Here is a 16,917-nt window from a genome sequence, read left to right as displayed (position 1 = left end):
TTTTTTTTGCATGAAACTTAGATCTACCAATTCATCATATTTGAAATTAAACAAAAAATTATAACACAAGAATACACAAGTTCACATTCCATTAATAGTGATGTCAGAAAGATGATGTAATTGCTTATCACACTCTGGAAAACTCCATTGTACAATTTTGAGACAATGAGAATAAAAAAGACAAAATAACATCTTAATATTACTATGAAGATAGTTTTGGCTTTGTGGAAATCCCAAAAGGGTCTCAGGGTCCTCCTTGAGGTCCCCACATCACACTTTGAGAACTATTACTCTGGACCATCATCTCAGTACTTCTTCATGATTCATGTTTGTTGATTTGCTTTCTCTTTTTTTATTAGAAAAGTATAAGCTGGACACAGTGGTACACACCTGTAATCCCAGCGGCTTGGGAAGCTGAGGCAAGAGGATTGTGACATTCAAAGCCAGCCTAAGCAATTTAGCAAGACCATGTCTCAAAATAAAAAAAAATTAAAAAGGGCTCAGGATGTGGCTCAGTAGTTAAGTGCCCCTGGGTTTAATCCCCATAACAAAAATAATAATAATAATAATAATAAAATAATAATAATAATAATAATAATAATAATAATAATAATAAATGTTTGTTTCCTCAGGGAAAATCAGAGAACTCTTAGGCTCAGCATCCCTTTTTCCTGATTCCCATTTCTGGGGTTCTCTTAAACACCCTTCTTTGGCACCTTGTTCATCTCCCTCTTGACCCTCCCTTAAAGCACTCAGCAATCCCCGTTCTTGGCTAGCCTGTTTGCCCTGTCCCAAGCTTGCTGGACCTTCTGCTTCCTCCTTCTCTTTCTTGAGGATTTACTCTTCTTGGTAGAGACCAAGTGATTTTTCTCTGCCTTCTCCTTCCCTCCCTCCCCTACTAGTCCCTGCCATCTTCTCACAGGGATTGGGGTAGAAAATCATGCTGTCTGGGTAGTCCTCTTTAGAGGAAATACTTTACCCGTTTGCTCACATATCAACCAGCCTGAAAAAAAGGCCAAAGTCTAGGACAAGAAAGTGTGAATTTGGGTCGCATAGGGGTCAACCCAGTCATACTGCCAGGTGGCCTGTTGGGTGGAGGTGTGGATCAGGAAATCTGATGCCTCCAGACACAGATGCCCTTTACTTAGAACCCCCAACTTGATCTCTTCTATCTGAACCCCCAGGTCCCGGTCCTCTCGCTAGCTACAGCCACAGGCCTCCACCACCATATCTGGCACATCCGTCTTGACCACATTGCCATTATGGTCAAGGTAGAGGATAGAGAGAGGCCTTCGGGCAGTAGGGACACAACAGGAAGTACCCTCGGGCCAAGGATTGTTGGCTTTAAGGAGACTGAAGACAGCAGAATGGAAGGAGGCAGCAATGCCAGGGCTGCCAGCCAGGTGGGGTGGGCACTGCCCACTGCAGTAATTCAGCTGGTAACCTTCAGGCTGCAGGATCCAGTCCTGCCATCCCAGTTCCTGGAAGTTTACATAATGGTCTCGCCTACAGCATAAGGGGGTTTCAGCCTCACAGGTGGGGGTTCTCCTCCTGGCCCGGCCTGCTCCAGGCTCGTTGATGCGAATCTTAAGCTCCAGGAAGGGCTGCTGGTGTCCAACTGTGTCCAGGAACCACCTCAGTGATCCAGTAACTGTGTTGTTGCCTTCTAGGGGTCTGCAGTCCAATTGGAGTTTCAAGACACCAGATTTCTCACCCCTCAAGCCACTAGAGGGCAGAGTCAGGGCATGCCAGCCTGGGGTAGTGATTTGGTGCTCTACCAGGAGGGCCCGGGATCCTCTGCGCCTCCTCTTTGGGCCCCATCGGAAGATCCTCAGATAAAGAGTGCCAGGAAGGGTTCGGAGCACATGCAGCCAAAGACGGGCATGGTGCAGGTAGTAGGACCGAAGAGTGGACAGGTGGAAGGTGAACATGGAGCTGCAGGTTGAAGTGGAGGAGTCTGCTCAAAAGACAGTGAAAGAAAAATGTGAGAAGAGATAACTCTCCTCTGAAGCTCCCCAGAGCTTGCCCACTGCTCTCCCTCACACCCACTTTTAGAAAAAGAAAAGGGACTGCCTTGTGTCTTAACTGTTCCGTGCCCTAGCTCCTTCGTCTGCTGCCACACCCCACTCCCTCTGCCTCTCTTCCAGGCTTACCTTCTCTCTCCCTTTCTCTATCTTCTCTCTACCTATGTCTTTCCTCACCCACCTGTGATGGTAGCAAAGCTGATGACCTCCTCCCCATTCCCTGGAGCCACACTCCCAGGCTGTAGTCTCCGAAGGGCTCTGGTCAGCGCTGCCTGGGGTGGAGGATGAGTTATTCTAGGACGACTGGTCAGGTGAAGCCCCTCCAGGATTTGTTGTTTGGCTAGCTCCAGGACCAGAGCTCGTTCTGCTTGGGGTGCCAGTGTTGGGCTCTCACAGGAGGGGCATGCAGATCTTGTGCCCTGTGCCCATATTAGTACCCACAGCAGCACCAGCCAGAGCTGGACATCTGGGAGCCCCATGCTCCTGGTGGATGACCCTGGGTCAGAAGCTTGGATGGCAGTTGCTCGTCTATTGAGTCTGATTGCCTGGGGGCCAATAAGGGCTCAGCAGCGCCAAACACCAGAGCCACAGCTACCCTTGACCAAGGGTAGGGCTACCTGTCTTCTATGGCCTGGGACTCAGGAAGGCTGTAAGTGGATCGTCCGATGGGTAGCTATGTTTGACCCTCACAGTTCATGTCTGGCTACTGACCTGGGGCCTCTTTAGAGCCAAATGCCTGGGGCTTCCTCACCTAGTGGTCAGCCAGCAGACCTACCCTCTGAACCTTAGGATTGGCCAGCTGTGCTGCCCATCAGGCTCCTGCAGGGGGTGAAGGTCCCCCCTGGAGCTCGGGTTTCACCATCTGGCTGTGGTGGCTTGAGGCAGGGGCATGGCCCCGGGGGTGGGGGGGACAACGTGGACACACATGATGCAAGAAAGAGGATGATTTCACATGCTCAGTTCCCAAGGTCTGGGACTCAGAGGAGGGACTCCATATGAGCCAGGTGGGGAAGGGCAGTTTTCCCCCAGTCCAGTCTTTCTATTTTTCCAGTCACCACTCTGGCAGCAATTTCTGTGAGGCAGCTGTTAGTTCCATGGTTATTTCTCTGGGGTCTCTGGTCCAGAAGAATTATGGTCTATTTCTAGAACTTGGGACTGAAACAGGGGTGAGGGGTTAGGGGGTGGTAGGAGAACGGAGTCCTCCTGTTCAAGCCAAGGTGGCAGTGCCACGGGACATAAAGTCACCCCCTGACCCTGCCTGTGCTGTCCGCCCAGAGTCCAGTTGGACTGGTGCACAATGTGGAGGAGGGCCAGAGCAAGGTGTGGGGGACGTGCTACTGTGATGTCTGGGGAAACCCAGAGAGGTGGGGGTGGTAGTGATGCAACCTTACAGCAGGGCAGAGTCCATCAAGGCTGGCAGAAGGGCATGCGACTTGGGAGGGCCTGTACCCAACTGCCACTTTCTTTCAGGGTGCTGTAGGAGTTGTCTAAGTTTGAAGTATCCAAGAAGTGGTGAGAGGCCTCTGTAAATGGAGTTGGGAAATGGGCAGTTTAAGAGCTTTTGAGAACAAAGTAAGAGTACAGCAACCTTAGTTCCCAGTCTCAGTCCTCCTTACTATACTTCACTGATTTTTTAAAAATTTCTTCTTGAGATGAGGTTTTGCTTCATTACCTAGGCTGGTCTTGTACTCCTGGGCTCAAGTGATCTTCCTGCTTCAGCCTCCTGAGTAGCTTGGACTACAGGGTGTATGTCAGCTGCCTAGTCTTCAATGACTTTAAATAGGAGTAGAAAGAACATTTAACAGGATGGGCCTCAGGCTAGCTTTTCTCAGTCTGTCCCAGTTTCTTCAAGAAGCTGGGGGAGGTGGCAGGGAGAAAACTGTCAGGAAGGTAGTGTGATTTGGAAATGTGTCCCTGCACCACTTATTCTTCCTGCTGTTCAGCTGGTGGAGCTGTCCAAGAGAGTTCTAGTTCTGGACCAAGGGAAAGGGGTCGCATGTTGAGGGCTGGGTCTCAGTACCACCAGTGTCCACCATGTGGCAGTGCTGTGCCACTGGACAGCAGCTGGTTTATAAGTGACCAGAGCTTCCCAGAGACTGCTCTGGGGAATCAAGAGATGGGAAGAGTGTGCCTTACCTTCTCACTGTGGGAGACCCTTGGCCCCCACTCGCCCCCCCCCCCCCCCCCAGAGTCAGGGAAGAGCTGGTTCCTCTACTGTCCCCCACTGCCAGAGAGCAAAGGCTATCCTTAGGAATGTATCGCTGCCACCTTTGGTTTTAGACCTCATCACACTGACAATGTGGCAATGGAGCACAGTGTTTGGTGCCAGACTTTTCTTAGAAATTTAGGGCACCATGTGGAAAGGAGAGAAAAGAAGGGACAATGAGACTCTTAGATGCTCCTTTCCACCCTGCATTTCTCCTCAGGCCCTGAAACATTCAAATCCTTTGGCTAGTACTTTCCCAAGTTCCTAACTCCTTTTCTGTTAGTTGCTTCAGGTGAGTAACAGTCTTCTAGCCCCTGAGATCTGAAACATGAGATCGAAAAGTTGACTTGTCTGTCCATGGTTGTGCCCAGAGGGACTTACCTGTTGGTGACAGGAGACAGAGTCATGGGAAGTAGCAAGAATTGGCTGTGGGAGTTATTGACCCCACATCTCCACACCCTGTCAGATGCCCCCAATTTCCAGCTCTTCCCACCCTCTTGCTGTTACGCCTGGCCTGGCCCTACCTCCCCATTGACACTTACGTCAGAACTCAGCTATAAATATGCTCTTAGCATCTTAGTCACTTTTCCCAAGAAGTGCTCCCAGGTTATAAATACCCCAGCCATCTGCCTTCCTGCCCGCCCTACCACCAACCTGGTTGGGGGCTGGGGGTAGCGATAGGTTTGGGGGTTGGTAAGGAAGTAGCAGAAGCAGGAGTACTTGTCTTGCCCAAATGAGAACAGCCTGAAGGAGTCAGAAGGTAAGGGCTACAAGGCTCAGGAAGAAAATGTTTGGAAGGAAACAGACCTACTCTTTCCCCTTTTTACAAAAAGCAGAACCAAAAAATAAAGGGAATAATATGGATCCTGTATTTATTTAAAAATACGCTATTTTGTTCATCATGGATTTTTTGCATTAATTTTGACATTTAAAAACCATTGCAGCCTGGAGATGTAGCTCAGTTGGTAGAGTGTTAGCCTCACATGCACAAGGCCCTGGTTCAATCCCCAGCACCGCAAAAATAAATAAATAAATAAATAAATAAATAAATAAAATTGCATTAAAACATTGCTTATGTTGATTCATGAATTTTTTGCCTGCTTCTTAAAATTCTCGTTCCAAGGTGAGTACCTCACTTCACCTTATCCCAGTCTCAGTCCTGGGGATTGAAGGAAAGGAGGTTAAATCTGGGACAGGAGTGAAGTAGGGAGACACTGGTAGAAAGCAGGAGAGATACCAGAAGACCTCCTTAGATGAAGGTCTCAAGTCAAAGGTGGGATGACTTTCATGGGTTGCTCAGGAAGCCCTATAACTCAGACATACAGTCCTCCAGGAGGTCCCTCTCAGATTTTCTCCTTCAGCATTCCCATTCCAGGGACCTCTTACCTGATAGGAGGGGGTTATAAGCTGAGCAAACACAGACATCACGTTCCCCAAAGGACACATGAGATTTGCGCAAACTCGGCCTTGGGCTGCAGACGTTATCGACCCCATAGTTCAGGGCTGTTCAGCCAAAGAGAGGAGATGATAGGGGAAGAAGGGCAAAGGTCTAAAGAGGTCCTAGTCTCTGAGCAAATGCCACCCTTCCTCATATCCCAGGCTTTCCTCTTTTCCCACTCGAAAAACCTTTATCAGTTCCAGCTTCTAGGCAGGACTCCTGGATGGAGCCCTGTGGGTGGATAAAAGGAAGACAAGCCAAAGGTCCCAGCAGCCAGCCTAAGCATGCCTTTGCCTCCCACCATGTCAGCTTGCTTGACTGATGATCAATCTGTCTCATTTCTTGGAGTGAGTACAGAGAGAAGAAAGGAGCAGGGAAAATCTAGTTCTTTATTAGCCATGAGACCATCAAAGGATAGTTCTGGGAGGATGGAGGAGGAATCCTGGGAGAAGAGGAGGTAGGAAGTATGAGACAGGTACAATAGCTTAGCCCTGAGGAGTTCATGTAAAGAGAGTAGGAAGTTAGGCTCTGTGTCATCCGGGATGGTAGGGTGTTGAGATAGAGGAGCTCTCTCAACTGACTGTGTCTGCTTCATCAAGAGGACTAAGTAGAGGAATTATTTATGAAGCTACAGGAAGGGTTAAGGGAACCAATGAGGGATGTTGAAACATCAGTGTCAAAACAGTGATATCAGAAACTGAGGCAGAGCTGAAGCCATGGAATGGGGTAGTCAGTTGGGATCTATAGCCACAGTTACATAGAATCATGGCATGTGGGTAAACAAGTAGCAGGAATTAGAAATAGTCTGACTTCTGACTCCTCCTATTTCTTGGTTTCCTGCTTGGGTCTCCCTTTGTTAAACCCAGCAGGAAACTGGGAGCTCAGGTGAGGTTGCTCAGGTGAGTCAGTCTTCAAGGGCACAGTGCAGGGCAGAAAAGGACAAAGAATGGTAGGGGGTGGTGGTGCATGCCTATAATCCCAGCAGCTCAGGAGGCTGAGGCAGGAGGATTCAAAGTCAGCCTCAGCAACTTGAGAACCTAAGCAATTCAGTGAGACCCTGTCTCTAAATAAAATATTTTTTTTTAAAGGGTTGGGAATGTAGCTCAGTGGTTAAATACACCTGGGTTCAATCCTTGGTACCAAAAAAGAAAAAAAAAAAAAAAGGACAAAAATGGATGAGAGTGTGCCGAGAGCATTAGCAGCCCACTTAGGCAAGGGTCTCAATACACAGAGGGAGTAAGTGTCACTTCAGAGAACAATAATCTTTGGTGAATCCAAGGAAGGGGCTTTTTGGAGAGCCAGCCAGAAAAATCAACTATCCTGGAGTGGGGACAACTATCCTGAAATGGGGACCACTATCCTGGAATGAGGACCATCAAGTGGTAAGGGCAGAAAGGTATAGTAGATAATGAGGTTGATTAAGGGTGAAGATTGCATGGAAACCAGAAGGTATCGCTCATGGTTGGAGGTGGATCAAAGTCCCTGGTGTGGGGTTTAAGCATGAAGGACATGTTGAATAGATGATGCTTTATGAGAGAGGTTACTTGTCATGAGGATAGAACAGTGATTCTTCTTAGAGGTAGATCTCCTCAAGTCAAAGATGGGATAATTTCCATAAGTTGCTCTGGAAGATGCAGTCCACATTCTAGATAGAGGCAGGACTGGAATCATTCCTTCTTTGAAGAAGGACACCTCTGTGAGGGCATATTTATATTCGCTCATTCCAGCTTGGGCTACTACATCCCACAAAGACTAACTGCACCCACAGGTCTCAACGACCATGTCAGGTATGTCAGTCTTGACAATGTTGCTGTCTCTGTCATAGTAGAGCAAAGACAGGGGACGCCGGGCTGTGGGCACACAGCATGAACCCCCTCCAGCAGTGCCAGCAGCTGTGTTGGCTTTGAGCAGACTGAGCACTGCAGTGTGAAAGGAGGCAGCTATGCCAGGCATGCCTGCCACATGTAGTGGGCACTGCCCTGTGCAGAAGTTCATTGCATAACCCTCAGGCTGGATGATCCAGTCATGCCAGCCAATCTCACGGAAGTCTACAAAGAATTCTTGTCGACAGCACATCCTGGACCCTCCCTGGCAGTCAATGCCTCGACGGTGAACCCGGTGCTTGCCACCAACTCTTACCCGGGCTGACACAAAAGGCCTATGGGTAGCCCCACCCAGAATGATTGAGTTCGGGGCTACTTGACCTTCAGGTACTAGTTCCAGGGTAAGGTGCCCTTGGCTGCAGGCAGCCTGAGCTTCAGGCCCCAGGAAGAGCTGGTGCCAGCCAGTGGTATCCATCTCCAGCAGCTGCTGAGTAGCCAAGGTGAGATTGGGGTCATGCGAACTCAGCACAAGGACCCTCATGTTCATAGTCCAAGTGGTATTGGGAGGGAGCTGTATAAAGAACATGAGGCTGGCCTGCAGGATCTCCATGCCACCAGAAGTTCTATCAGAGAAGTGGAAATCAAGACGAGTCTGGTTGATGTTGGAGAGGCCTGTGGACACAAGAAGACCCAGTCATTACAGATTTCTAAGTGTCAATTCTAACTCCCTATTTCCAGCATACTTGAGCTCTCTGTGGCACTTGGCATTTGCTATGATTTGAATGTGTCCCCTAAAGTTAATGTGTTAGAACTTTGATCCCCAATGTGGTAGAGCTGGAGGGATTTGAGTCATGGAGATTAAATCCCTCATGAATTGATTAATGCCCTTATCACAGGAATGGTTTCTTATAAAAGGACAAGGTTATGATCCCCCAAACTGCCTTCTCTTTGTCCTGCTACCAGGGAATAATGAAAGTAAGATCCTTAACAGATGCTGGCCCTTTAATTTTGGGCTTCCCAGCCTCCAGAACCATGAGCTAATAAATGTGTGTTCATTATAAATTACCCCATTTGTGATATTCTATTATAGCAACACAAAAGGGGCTTAAAAAATTGGTAATGAGAATAGGTTACCAATTTTAACAAATTGGGCTATAACAAATACCTGAAAACGTGGGAGTGGTATTGAAACTGGGTAAGAAGAATTTGGAGAGGCACACTAGAAAAGGCCTAGATTTCCCTGAACAGAGTGTTCAGGGCAATTATAGAGAGGGCTCTAAAGAAGAGGAGAGCTATAGGGAAACTGAGATACTTAGAGATTACCTAAGTGCTCATGATCAGAATGTTGGTAGAAATATGGGGAGGAAAGGTGCAATTCCGATGAGGTGTCAGATGGAAATAAGAAATATCTTACTGGAAACTGGAATAAAGACCATCTTTATTACAAAGTGGCAAAAAATTTGTATTGTGTCCATATTCTATGGTTTCATGAGAGGCAGAATTGAAGAGTAATGAGCTATCTGGCAGAAGAAATTTCTAAGCAAAATATTGAAGATCAAAGTGTGCAGCTTTTAGGGCTGGGGTTGTGGCTCAGTGGTAGAGTGCTTGCCTAGCATGTGTGAGGCATTAGGTTCAATTCTCAGTACTACATATAAATAAATGAATATAATAAAGGTCCATAGACAACTAAAAAAATATACAAAAATTTTTAAAAAGATGTACAACTTTTAAAAATTGCATATAGTAAAATGAGAAAGAAGAGGAATGATTTAAAGATAAAATTTATAATTAAAAGGAAACAGGACATAGAGATTTGGAAAATCCCTAGCCTGGCCATGTGAAGAATAAAAATGAGGCCAGGCACAGTGGCTCACATTTGTAACCCCAGCTACTTGGAAGGCTGAGGTAGGAAAATCACAAGTTCAAGGCAGTATGTGCAATTTAGCAAGACCCTGTTGCAAAATAAAATTTAAAAAATAAGCTGGCATGGTGAATCAGTGGTAGTTGGGGCTTGTGCAAGTGCAAGGCCCTGGGTTCAATCTCTGGTACCAGGGGGAATAAAAGACTCCATAAGGTTGGTGGTACAGCACAATGGTAGAGTGGTAGTGGTAGAGTGCTTATCTATTGTGGGCAAAGCCCTGAATATGACTGCCAGCACCACAAAAAGTGTTCTGTTTTGTGCTAGTGTATTATTTTAATAGATAACTGAAATAAATTAGTATCAGAAGTGGGATGCTGCCAAAACAAAAATCTAAATTATGTAGCACTGGCTTTGGGACTGAGTGTCAGGCAGAGGTTAGAAGGATAAGAAAGAGATTATTGGTGAAGGTAGCAAGAACCATGAAGAAATTGCTGTTGGAAGCTAGAGAGAAAGGAACCTGAGTTGTGTATTGGCTATCACCTACGGTAACGTGGAAGCCAGAAACAATATCTAACAAACTTGTGAATTTAGCTAGAGATATTTCCAGGCAGAATCCTGAAAATGCCAATTAGCTTATTTTAGCTGCCTATGATAAGGCATTTCAGGAGAGAGATGAACTAAAAAAAGGAACTGTTCAATTTTCAAGTAGAATTTAGAGAAAATATTTCTCAAAGGACTTGCTAGGTTGAATATTAAAACTCCTTTTTCTTCATCCCTTCTTTATCTGACAAAAGGTTCTCAAAGCAAAAAGTGACCTCAGTATATAAATCAAATCCAGGGCACTGCCAGTTAAACATGGCCTCAGAGTAAAGTTAAGAACCAATAAAATGTCAGCTGTAAAACCCTTGGTTAAGTTCTCATATCTTATTGAGATCTAGAATTTAAGGTGATGTTCTGTAGACTCTCTCAACTAGACAAAAGGGCTTCTAAGAATCTTCAGGGTGTTGTCCCACAGCACTGACTTTGGCCTAAGTGTTTGTTGTCTTGATAGAGTGGGTGCCTTTTGTCTAGATGAGTAGACCACAATTTATTTATTTATTTATTTTTTGCAGTGTTGGGGGTTGAACCCAGGGCCTTGTGCTTGTAAGATAAGCACTTTGCCAACTGAGCTATATCCCCAGCCCCACAATTTATTATTTTAGAAAACATATAGAGTTTTAAAGAAAAATTTTTTTTTTTTTTTTGTTTTGTTTTGCAGGGGATTGAATCCAGGGCCTTGTGCTTGTAAGGCAAGCACTCTACCAACTGAGCTATCTCCCCAGCCTGAGAATTTTTTTTTAGTACTAGAGATTGAACTACCACTGAGCCACATCCCCAGTCCATTTTATTTTTCTATTTTGATATATGATCTCACTAAGTTGTTTACATCTCTCTAATTTGCTGAGGATGGTCTCAAACTTGCTATCCTCCTGCTTTACTGGGATTACAGGTGTGCACAACCAACCTGGTCTATTATGTCTATCTTGTCCCTGCCTCAGCACTGTATGTTTACGTGTGTGGTAGGCAGATATTTGGTATTTTTAGGACATAAGCAGTGGTGTTAGTTTAAATGTTGAATAACTGGTCTCCAGGGGAAATTTTTTTTTTTTTTTTTTTTTTTATTTTTTTTTGCAGTGCTGGGGATTGAACCCAGGGCCTTGGTGCTTGCAGGGAAAGCACTCTACCAACTGAGCTATATCCCCAGCCTGGGAAAAATTTTTTAAAGACCTAATTTGCAGTGTTTGCCAACTTCTGTAGTATAAATTCTCCCACAATGTCTGATCTCAAGCTACTAATATGATGTCATTGAACATGGAGTTGTGAGAAGATGTTCACAATCAACTTTAATGAGGCAGTATGATACTATGGAGGGTCCAGCCACCTGAAGAAATTTACCAGAGGGAGAGTCATGTATTTTCACCTGATTTCAGATGATAAGCTCCTGAACTTCAAGCCTGGTCCTGATATCATAGTGGGATGAAAATTTTGGGGAGAGGGACTGAGAGGCTGTGATTGTATTTTCTGTGTGGCAGGGACAGGAATTATTAGGGGCCAGAAGGCTGACTATATATATTGGCAGTCCCCAGTGAACAATATCTCCTGATTTTCATGTCTTTGACTAGTTTCATCCTACACTGATCCTGGGCATGGTAACAATGACTTGTTTGGTCAATGGGACATTGGTGAGCAAGGTGCATACAGGAGTTTGAAAATCATTTACACACTGAAATTGTCCCCTTGGAATCCAGCCACCATGGATTTTTTTAAATTTTTCATTTTACTTTTTTGGTACCAGGGATTGAAACCAGGGGAGCTTTACACTGAGCTACATCCCCAACCCATTTTATACATATACATATACGTATATATTTTTAAAAAATTTAATATTTTATTTAGAAAGAGTCTTACTGAGTTGTTTTGGGCCTCACTAAATTGCTGAGGTTGGCTTTAAACTCTCCATCCTTCTGCCTTAGTCTCCAGAGCCACTAGGATTACAGGTGTGCACCACCGTGCCTGATCAGCCACCTTGTTTTAAAGAAACTTGGGCTAGACTACTGAATGATCGTAGGTTTTGTGGGGAAAGGCTGTTATGGACTTAAGTATCCCCTTGAAATTCATATGTTGAAATCCTAACCACATTGTGATAGTATTAGGAGGTAGGGCCTTTGGGAGGTAATTAGGTCAAGAGGGTGGAGCCCTCATGAAGAGGATTAGTGTCCTTATAAAAGAGACTTCAGAGAGCTGTCTTATCCCTTTTTGTCATGTGAAGTTAAAGAGAGAAGAGGTTCTTGCCATAGTTACCTCATGGGCAGGAGCTGAGTCTTCTATTTCTTGCTCCCTTCTATTTCAACATTCTAAAAACTTTATCTGTATTAGCCCATTTAATACTCTCAGTTATCCTCATCGTACACATTTACAAACAAGAAAACTATTAACAGCCCAGGTCATGCAGCTAATAAGTGGTTGAGCAAAATGTGAATCCTGGTTGTCTGGCACCAGAGTTTGTGCTGGGTCTTGAAGTGGTACAGCAGTAGGTGCTACCTGGGTTAAGGGACCAGAAAGGGAAGGGTATTTCAGACCTAAGTAAAAGCTTGCAAAGTCTCAGTTTACATTCTGTTTCTCAGGTCCTGTCTCAGAATTCCTGATCTTCTTTCCAGATGCCCACTAAATTCTTCAATTACTCCCTCCTCTATGGAATAAATTCTCCCCCTTTATTCTCTATCCATCTTTCTGAACCTTCTTTTGAACCTGTTCTGATATGCAGTACATGGAGACATGAGGTATGGAGAAGTCTTGTAGTCCTGGTGATCTACTTTTTTTCTTTTTCACCCAAATGAGACATCTGGAGGAAGCAGGAGAGAATGGAGGAACTGGGTCCTGGAGCCAGAGAAAGTACAGGCTCCATAGCAAAAACCTCTGGGTCCAGGCCCAGGAAATATATGAGTTCACACCATTGCTTGTGGAGGTTTATGTGGCATATACAGAGAGGAGCCAGAGGAGATGAGGGCAAGAAATTTCTTAAGAAGTGAAATTTACTAATGTCAAGCTGTTCATTGGTCAGGTGTGAGCTATCAGAGAAAGTTGGGGTGAAAGAATGGGATTAGGGTTGCAGTCTGTAGGAAGCAGGAGTTGGATGACTTGATGGAGGAAGTCAGGGTGAAGTTGGTGGGGAGACTTTTCCTTTCCTTGAGAGATCAGGTTTTGGGGCAGAACTGCAGACCCGGAACCCACCTGTCTCAGCAAAGCTGATGATCTCATATTCTTGTCCCCTGTCGTCCTCCAGAAGTGTTCCCTGGGGGGGACCACCATGGAGGCGTTGCAGTGCAGTCCTCAGAGCAGCTCTGGCCACAGGACGGCTCAGCGTTGGGCGCTGGCTGAGGTGCAGATTGTCCAGGATGTTTCTCTTGGCCAGGTCAAGAAGCAGCTCCCGCTGGCTCCCCAGGTCCATGGTGGGCCCCTCACATGCTTGGCATTGACTGCCACCTCTGAGATTGGCCACTGTAGCTGGAGCCAGAAGTAGAAAGGTCAGGAGCAATGAGGGGGTCATTGCTGGGGGAGATCCTCTTTGAACAACACAAATCCAGGGTTCAGCGTCTCAATAGTTGTAGTCTCAACTTTGTCCTAGCTGCCAGGGGCTCGGGGAGGAATGTGTCTTGCTGGCATGACTCCTTTTTGCAGGTGATAAAGCAGCCAAACAGCTAACTTGTAAAACGAAGCCAGTTACAGGTAGAACTTGGCAGGAGCTGCCAACACTTAGTCAGTGAAAATGCAGTGTGGGGGATGTGAGGAGGGGTTGGTTTGTTTAGGGAAAGAGATGTCACTGGGCCAATGTTGAGAGACACTTATTATCCATGTAGCTGCTAGGCCTGGGGACAAAGGTTAGAGATAAAATTCCTCTTTAGATCACTAGCCTTGCTGGGAAGCCTGGGTGGGAAGGGAGTGATTAGAGATTTTTAGAGTTTTACTTTGGAGGCTGATGCAGGGGGATTTCTGGAGCCCAGGAGTTGCAAGCCAACCTGGGCAACAAAGCAGGAACTTGACTGAAAAACAAAACCAACTTGGGGCTGGGGAGATAGCTCAGTCGGTAGAGTGCTTGCCTTGCAAGCATGAGGCCCTGGGTTCAATCCCCAGCACCCCCCCCCCCCAAAAAAAAAAAAAAAAAAAAAAACGAAACCAACCAATGAACCAACAAACCACAAACAGTTAAAGGGTGGCTCTCAAACAAGAAGGGTACCACTTAGGTCACTATCGCATGGGTAACTGAGAGCTGCATTCTTCACCAGATGCTTCTCTCTCATTCTCCCTCCATAGGGCTCAAAGCTGTCAATCTGAGAGTTAAGGTGAGGAGAGGGAAGGTAAGTATCCTAGCCACGTTTTCTGTGTCCTCAGAGGGATGTCTTAAATATGGGGAAGAGGCTTAAGATCTAGAGTTACTCATCTTCTGGAGTTTGTTCTGCCTAGGAAGAGAAGTTTTGAGATTTCTCAGAATTCATAGCTCTCTTCCAAAAGTCCTAAGTAGTGGGTCCCTAGGAAAAGGGTTCTGTTTCCATAGCTGGGTGTTACCTGGGAAGGGTGAAGGGTGGAGGTAGGAGCACAGGCCTTTCAGCCAGATGGCCTTGGCTAAAATTCTCTCTCTCTCTCTCTGTTTTTCCTGTGCTGAGAATCAAATCCAGGACTTTGTACATGCTAGGCGAGTGCTCTACCACTGAGCTACTTCCAAGCCCTGTCTCTTCCATTTATTAGCTGTGTGACTGAGTAAGTTACTTGATCTGTCTTGCTTTAGTTTCTTCATCAGAGAAATGGAAAAATGATCATTGAGAACTAAAAAACAAGAACAAAAACCCCAACAACCCTGCAATCCATAATTTTCTTTTTGATAACTTATCTGGTGGCTAAACACAATGTGAACGTAAGTGTTCATGCTCTTTTAAAAATATGCCACTGAGACTTTTTGTACAGGTTAGACTTCAGAACTACTTGGTTATGGAATGCTACCCTGGGAATTTATAACATACAATCAATGTACCATTTTGTTTTTCTAAAACTTGAAAACTTTAGGTCAGGGGAGTAGTTCAGTGCTCCTAACTTGCAGGAGGCCCTGGGTTCAACCCTGGGTTTAATCCTTAGTACCAAAATAAATAAAAAAGAAAAATGAAATAAAACTTGAAAATTTCTGAATTCTGAACTATGTCTAGCCCTAAATATTTTAAATATGTTATTATAGATTTGTAATGATGGTCTCAGTCAAGTTTTGAGAATTTACGAATTTTGTAAAACATTTACAACAGTGATTGGTATAGTAAATACTTAGTAAAAATTATTATTCTTGTAACATAGATTTGTTTGTGGGCAGAGTACCTTCATCTATGCGTGTGCTGAAGAAACTTTGCCAATATTTGCTATTTAGTATGCAATACCCCCACTGCCATATGAATAATGCAGTCACTTAGCAAATCATCTCTGCTGCTCACCATTAAATTCCTAGATCAGTTTTTGATTTGTAATACACCTGTTTAAAATAGATTTATTACATGAATAAATGTTACAATCCAGGCTACTTCTCAGTTACACCCAAGTCCCCTAGACTGGGTATGTTTCAGTCTCCTGGCTCTCTTCTACAGGGCTGATTTTCTTTTTTCACTGGGACACAATAGATTTAGTAGTTTCTAATATAAATGTATTTATTTATTTATTTTGCAGTGCTGGGGATTTATAAATGTATTTATTTTTAAAATAGTAGCTTTATGAAAATATAGTTCATATATGATAAAATTCACCCTTCAGGAGTGTACAGTTTAGTCACAGAATTGTGCAACTGTCTCCATTATCTAATTTAAGAACTTTCTTTTTCTTTCAAAGTGCTGGGGACTTTGGAACCCAGGGCTTTTATGCATGCTAGGCAAATACTCTAACAGACCAACGTCTCCAGCCCAAGACGCTGGTTAGTATTTGTGAGGTCTTGGATTTGATTTGATCCCCAGCAAAACACACACAAACACACCAGTAAAATGAAAAAGAAAAATGAAAAGGAAAATTTATGCCTCTATGGCTTTGCTAGAACTTCTTCTCTTCCTTCTGTGGTGAACTCCTATTTATGTTTTTCAGGGTTGGCTGACAGTTCACCTGTAAGTTTCTCTGTAGCTTACCCAGTCTCACTTCTGTTTCCACAGCACATCGAAACCTCTTTATTATAGCATTTACATTATATTACATTTGTTTATTTATTTATTGCTTACCATCATTCCTGTCACATAGTCAATACGTAATGGTGGAATTACATCAATGTAAACTGCACGGCTTCTTTGAGGGAGTTGGTCACTAAATTATCCAAATGCTCATAATCAATAACTTGACTGATTCTATCTAAAATGGATAGAATGGTGGAATTTAGGATGACTACTAAGAAAAAGAACGATATCTTGAGGAGTGGGTGATGACAAGAATGAGACAGTGTTTCTCCCAGTCAGTTTTTTCTTTATTTATACAAGTATTTATTGAGTATGTGCTCTTTTGGGCGAAGTTACTGTCCTAAGTGAGGCTGTTTTGAAAAAGCTCTGTAACTGAAATTCCTTTCAGTTATCATTATTGGTATTATGTTTAAACCAAGCGTGGTTCTAAGTCTTGAGTTTCGGGTGGACTAAGGACCCTAGCGGATCTGGTTGGAAGCATGACCACACACCGATAACTTAGAGCCGGACTGACAGTCAGCAAATCTCTCCTTAGCGCGCGCGTTGAGCGTGAGTCAGTGCCGGCGGGTACGGAGGAGCGCACACAGGAAGAAGAGTCGCGCGCAGCGCAAGACGCGATGACGACTACGCCGGACGTGGTGACGTACCCCCCCCCCCCCCCCCGCAGGCCGCAGCGGGGGGCGGACTCTGGGCCTTTCTTCCCCTTCTGATTTTTCCCCTCCCCCCTTTTCTCCCTTTCCGGGTTTGGTTCCCCCCTTTTCTTCCCCTCTCCCCCCCTCCTTCCCAAATCCCTTTTCCCTCCCCCGCCCCGGTCCCCCTTGCTCCCCCGCCCTGGGC

At 45.1% G+C, this 16,917-nt stretch overlaps 2 protein-coding genes across 3 annotated transcripts; both read right to left on the bottom strand.

The window, feature by feature from the left end:
• Window positions 1-80: 80 nt before the first annotated feature.
• INHBE (inhibin subunit beta E) lies at window positions 81-5,223 on the bottom strand. Of its 2 annotated transcripts, XM_079142498.1 has the most exons (3): window positions 4,612-5,223; window positions 2,206-3,547; window positions 81-1,957 (listed from the first exon to the last, which is right to left on the bottom strand). In XM_079142498.1, exons 2-3 carry the CDS (start codon window positions 2,501-2,503, stop codon window positions 1,200-1,202), a joined length of 1,056 nt encoding a protein of 351 aa, XP_078998624.1. In that variant the 5' UTR covers window positions 2,504-3,547; window positions 4,612-5,223; the 3' UTR covers window positions 81-1,199. The 2 variants fall into 2 exon arrangements, with proteins under 2 accessions (XP_078998624.1, XP_078998623.1); XM_079142497.1 differs by lacking the exon at window positions 4,612-5,223 and having other exon boundaries at window positions 2,206-4,174.
• Window positions 5,224-5,267: 44 nt separating this feature from the next.
• INHBC (inhibin subunit beta C) lies at window positions 5,268-13,645 on the bottom strand. The gene is made up of 2 exons (XM_079139137.1): window positions 13,124-13,645; window positions 5,268-8,163 (listed from the first exon to the last, which is right to left on the bottom strand). The coding sequence occupies exons 1-2, from the start codon at window positions 13,437-13,439 to the stop codon at window positions 7,421-7,423; spliced, it is 1,059 nt and encodes a 352-aa protein (XP_078995263.1). The 5' UTR covers window positions 13,440-13,645; the 3' UTR covers window positions 5,268-7,420.
• Between the last annotated feature and the right edge of the window lie 3,272 nt (window positions 13,646-16,917).

Source organism: Sciurus vulgaris, assembly GCF_902686455.1.
Source record: "Sciurus vulgaris genome assembly, chromosome: 5".
Taxonomy (NCBI): Eukaryota; Metazoa; Chordata; class Mammalia; order Rodentia; family Sciuridae; genus Sciurus; species Sciurus vulgaris.
Note: the sequence above shows the minus strand (reverse complement) of the source record. Positions and strands in the feature narration are given on the sequence as shown.

What these genes read in the sequence shown, in the direction of transcription:
- INHBC (XM_079139137.1), bottom strand. Translation starts at nt 13,439, where the DNA reads ATGACCCCCTCATTGCTCCTGACCTTTCTACTTCTGGCTCCAGCTACA. An exon ending in CATCAGCTTTGCTGAGACAG is followed by an intron (nt 8,164 to 13,123) that starts GTGGGTTCCGGG and finishes TTGTGTCCACAG; the next exon opens with GCCTCTCCAACATCAACCAG.
- INHBE (XM_079142498.1), bottom strand. Translation starts at nt 2,503, where the DNA reads ATGGGGCTCCCAGATGTCCAGCTCTGGCTGGTGCTGCTGTGGGTACTA. An exon ending in CAGCTTTGCTACCATCACAG is followed by an intron (nt 1,958 to 2,205) that starts GTGGGTGAGGAA and finishes TCTTTTGAGCAG; the next exon opens with ACTCCTCCACTTCAACCTGC.